Raw genomic sequence first — 5,089 nt, forward strand, 5'->3', positions numbered from 1 at the left:
TGCATCTCTTAATAATCGATGAGCCCACGTATGTACACACTATCAACGACCATATCCCTTTAGTTTCACACCTTTGTCAGACCCAGAAGCCGGTTCGGCGCTTGCCGTCCTAACCGTCGCATGGATACTAATGAGCGACCTACTCGTATTCTTCTTGCCCATGAGAGTATCTCCGAGATCGTCTTTTCTCCGGGGCGTGTCGGTATAGTCTCCTCTCCTACTGGAACGTGCCATAGATCTGTCATCGTGCTCTTTGGTATACTTTTGACTGTGTCCATTTCCTTGTCCACGCCCTTTGTAAGTCCTGCTCAACTCGCTATTATTATTTTTGCTGATACCTGATCCTTTGGAAACGTCGTTCCCAATGTCCCTACTTTGTCTCTCTGGGCTTCTTCTGTGCCCATTAAATCGTCGACCACTGTTGCTGTGCTGACCATAGCCATTCTTATCATCCGTCATTCGCCTATTGTTATGTGATCCTGGATAGCCATTATTTCTTCCGCTATATCCTTTATCACTATTCACAGATTGCTGAATGTCACTTTCACTCACGTCAGGTCCCCGTTGAGTATCTGTGTTTCTATTATGATTTGATCCGCCTTTATAAGCCCCTTTATAAGCCCCACCTTTATTATGAGTTCCGGTCCCATGATCATGTATGGCTTTTCTATAGCCATATATACTGTTGTTATGATCTCTTTCCTGCGCATTACTATGCAATGCATCATTGCCATTCCTGTTGTATTGACTTTTGTGACTACTATCTCTAACCGCCCCCCTGCTACCCATTGCATTTCTTCGCCAGTCATTGTCGCTGCTTCCTCCAATGTATCTCGTCTCGCCCCTATCACTCTCCCGCCACACATCTCGATTGCGACTGTGTGCATCCTTCCCATTACTATGATGATCATTCTCGGTGTTTGTCTTTGCACCACGTCTATCATTATTTAACCTATTCTTACTATACCTGTTCTGCTTATTGGAGGTATCGTTGCCATCACGTCGTCCATGACAGTCGTGATCCTGAGCATCCCCCAGCCGGCTTTCTATACCGTTCCTGACACTAGCATTCGTATTCAGCTTCCCCGATTTATTGCGACTGATGCGCCACGAATCCTGGCCGAAGTCCTGATCTGTATTCTGTTTCCGATTGCTGTAATCGTTGTGATTATTGCCTTTGATAGATCCACTACCAAGCTTGTTCTCATAGCACGGTCCACTATCGTCACTGCGCGTACTAAAACCCTTCGTATCGCCCTCTCTGTCGACACCACTACTGTTATCTCTAGTCGATCTCAGATCGTCATTATCAAGTATACCATCTGTTGACACAGTGTGTAAGGACTCAAACGGAGGTTGCTGTACATCCCCATCGTCCAGTACATCTGCCCAGCTCGTATTCTCCTCTATTATATCGCCCATATTTTACTTCTCCACAGACTCACTTATGTGATATATCTGATTTTTTTCCTGCAGAAACTCAAAATAGTTGTGTACGAATTATATATTCTTGATTCATCTGCAGATTATGAAAGGCCTAACCATTCACAGAACATATCCACGGTGTTAAGTAGTAGTACCGTCACATCACAATTTGAGTTGAATAGATACTCACAACTAAAGGCTCTGCAAATGATAGGCGTTGCGCGACAAGAAGTGTGTATTGTTTTGTGTTGATTCTATTTTTACGTTTGTACATCCACAAAGGGTGTTTCGAAAGATGCGTTTCTGTGCATTATACAGTACCGCTGCCGTTTATATCATCCTTATTGCATATGTATATATGTCCGCTTGTACGCTTATTTGCAATACAATACATACATACTCTATACACAGGTATATTTTTTTGTCTAAAAGTTTTTTTATGGCATTCTATTTATAAATTAGTAATGATGGAATGTTTGTCATCACTTTTCCGCTGTGACGTGGAGCACTAAATTGTTCAGTTTGAGCTCTTTTAGCATGTGCACGGCGATAAGGGTTTGTTATTTAAAAAAAGTATATATATATATGTGGGATATTCTCTCTCCAGTAGAACTAGAGTAGAGGGAGAGAATGAGAGAGAGGGGGAGAGAGTGAGAGAGAGACTCTTGTGTACTTAGTTTGCCTACAATAACGTACCCGTGAAAAGGGACAGCGGCTAAGAATCTAACTGAGACTTAAAACACAGTTCGCAAGGGTAAACATGACAACTGTGAAGTCTAATTACACAGGGTTCTCAGTCCCGGAAGACAATGCCAGCATCGATCGCGTGAACTTCGCTGATATCACACCGGAACAATTCTATGCTCAATATATAGCTCTGAGGAAACCGTGCATCATATCAGGTACGTACCTTGTTGTGCGGTTAATTCTGAAAATGCGGGTGATCTATCTTGTTTGTTCCCAAAATCGAATACTCGCGCAAGTAGACTACACAGCCACACCTAAGAATCGAATACCGGTTTAGGAATATCGATCTAACGGATCGTCTTGTAGTTTGCACTCACATTTTACTCGCCGGTCGCCTAGTGATCTTCCTATCAATGTGCAAAATTTGGTATGGGTTGATACTCCAATATTCATCCTTGCTTGCAAGTGAATTATCCAGCGCATAACAGCTGCAGAGTAGTATCGAGTGCATTACGTTACTGGGCCGCTTCTACAATCTTATGGTAAATTATGCTACTTCGACCTTGTTGCACAGCGTCATGTGTTCTATTTGTCAACATAGCTCCTCTTTGAAAACAGACATCAACAATAGGAAACCCTTGCGTGTATTCTATCAATTAATTTTGAACGTTATTCGTTACTTGACGTCAGGCATCGCACAGATAATAATGGCAAAAGGCACTAAGACACTACATAGTTGACAGATAGCTTCTCTTTGCAACATTGATTTTGCACCACAACATACGCCGGACTAGTTTGCTCGCCTCCACATTACTTGAGACTGTCCGGATAATTAGTGTAGTTAGTGTGGTAAGCTTGTTTGTTTTGGCAATCACAGGGCGTAATATGGATCCTCACACTATGAATTTCGACTATTAACGTCGTGTGTAGGTACGCTTGACGATACCCAACTAGCAGGAACTAAACAGTGGACGGGCGGATATCTGCGAGAACATGCGGGGAGCGCTGAACTTCTGGTATGTGCACCTGTAAATATTTCATGTACTAACAATGCTTCTTTGACTGTGACGGTGATGGGCCATCAGATTGCTGACTAAGTGCTTCGTGAAATATCTAACTTTTACCATTGAGCTGGGTTGGTGCATAGTATCCTTTAGGCATGGGTAACATGCTGATCGTATCGTGTGAGCACACAGAATTGATACTACATATGTCTTAAGAGAGTGTGCTCCGGAAAGAAGTGCTTACGTGAAAGAAGGTGGCGTTTGTTAATCACTCAATTCTAACGTTAATGAACTAAGCGTTGATTGGTGTTGGACATGGTGGGTTGTGCCTTGTGCTGGGATGATGCTGTGTGCCGAAGGGATTGACTGATGCTTTTGCGGCTCTGCATATGTAGGATTGCTTCGTAAATTTGCTTCGCGTGGTTACTGACAGTATGTGGAGTCGTGATTCAGCTCGAACCGAAGACCAACGGGAACGGCGACCGTGATTGTAGAAGACTCATTCGGTATTAAATGCGCACAATGTGTGTGCTTTGTGATAAGAATAACGAATGCGCCGGACTGAAGCCTGCACATTGTGCTTCTCGAGTCATAGATGGCCGAGAAACCTAAATGGATTGAAGTACATATAGCGCATATCGCTCTCGAGGGGTTTGTGAGCCCTTCACCCGAATACAGTCCGCGGAATGCGTTGATAGATTCGATGGTGTGTAGGGCATCGTGTGTCGGAAGTGTGCCATCCTACCGTACAATAGACAGTAGTGGTCACCTCAGAGGGCTTCGATGGCTTTCATTATATGCATACTGGTAGATATACCGCTCATACCGATCGATATCGCGGACTGGCATATTTCCAATACAGGTGGAACGAAGAGAGACCACTCAAGGCAAATTCGGCGACGACGAAAAGGTTGAGATGACATTTGGAGAGCTATTGAACCATCTTGACAGCGGATCACAGAACTACTATCTGACTACTCAAGACATACCTTTCGAAGACGGCATTATGGGTTTATTCGGCAACCCGAGTGAGTAGTTATGTATTATACCTGTATTACTGTGTGTGCCACCACACCGAGTGGTTGAGCAGTTAGTAGCAAGACGTAGTTTGTACCGAGTATCACTGCAATATTGGTGTGGCAAGGGATAGCATCAGGAATGAAAATGGCTCGCAACTAACCCTCCTTTGCGTACCGTCTGTAAGACATGATCGGGTGGTCAAAGCTCACGTCTGTGTGTAAATACTATGTAAATACTATCTGTATGCCTGCAGTGAATGGACTTTCGGAGGACTTTCCCGAGCGACCGAGACTATCTGGCAATCTGGTACCGCAGCAGGTCAATATGTGGGTATGTATGCGGGGGCCTATCAATTCACATAGGAGGGTGATCTACTATACCCGGTAGAAACCTGATGGTATATAACAATCCCGTAGCCTCCACCGGCGTGTGTTTTGATATATTTTTATGGATATGAATGTACGGAGAGTATATCAGGTCACAGGTTTTATTCCATTCCCGATGCCTTTCACTCCCTTATTTGTCCTTTGTGTCTTGTGATAACGCAGCTGGGGGCCAGCAAAGTAGGAGCGACATCAGGTCTGCATCATGACTTCCACGACAACATATACGTGCTGCTCAGAGGCCACAAGCAGTTTACGCTCTTCTCACCCGATCAACATGCAAGCATGTATGTATATGGTACTATCCAAGACGTGCACGAGAACGGTCGGATAGTGTACAAAGGAGATCCGCTGACAAGACCGGATGGTCTGGAGCTGGACGGAAAGGTAGGCTAAGATTCGGGTCTGCATTTCATATGTATGTGTACCCACGTGAAATGGTGAATGAGTTCGGTATGTCGATTATGTGGAATCAGATAACATAAAACATTGTGTATTGTATTGTGATTTTTAAGGCCATGCCTGTATGTTTCTAATGGAGGCACACAAACACACAAACTCTGTATATAT

General features: G+C 44.0%; 2 protein-coding genes across 2 annotated transcripts in view; one reads left to right on the forward strand and one right to left on the reverse strand.

Annotated features, from left to right (window-relative positions):
- SARC_00162 (hypothetical protein) overlaps positions 1-1,562 on the reverse strand; it is a 6,530-nt gene extending 4,968 nt beyond the window's left edge. The window contains exon 1 of the mRNA XM_014306155.1: positions 72-1,562. Coding sequence (XP_014161630.1) covers positions 72-1,422 — 1,351 coding nt within the window. The 5' untranslated portion in view covers positions 1,423-1,562. The remainder of the gene's footprint in view (positions 1-71) is intronic.
- A 487-nt stretch (positions 1,563-2,049) lies between these two features.
- Positions 2,050-5,089, forward strand: part of SARC_00163 (hypothetical protein) — a 5,530-nt gene continuing 2,490 nt past the window's right edge. The window contains exons 1-5 of the mRNA XM_014306156.1: positions 2,050-2,327; positions 3,043-3,128; positions 3,979-4,144; positions 4,390-4,466; positions 4,685-4,906. Coding sequence (XP_014161631.1) covers positions 2,186-2,327; positions 3,043-3,128; positions 3,979-4,144; positions 4,390-4,466; positions 4,685-4,906 — 693 coding nt within the window. The 5' untranslated portion in view covers positions 2,050-2,185. The remainder of the gene's footprint in view (positions 2,328-3,042; positions 3,129-3,978; positions 4,145-4,389; positions 4,467-4,684; positions 4,907-5,089) is intronic.

The sequence above is a fragment of the Sphaeroforma arctica genome (assembly GCF_001186125.1).
Source record: "Sphaeroforma arctica JP610 unplaced genomic scaffold supercont1.4, whole genome shotgun sequence".
Classification (NCBI taxonomy): Eukaryota; class Ichthyosporea; order Ichthyophonida; genus Sphaeroforma; species Sphaeroforma arctica.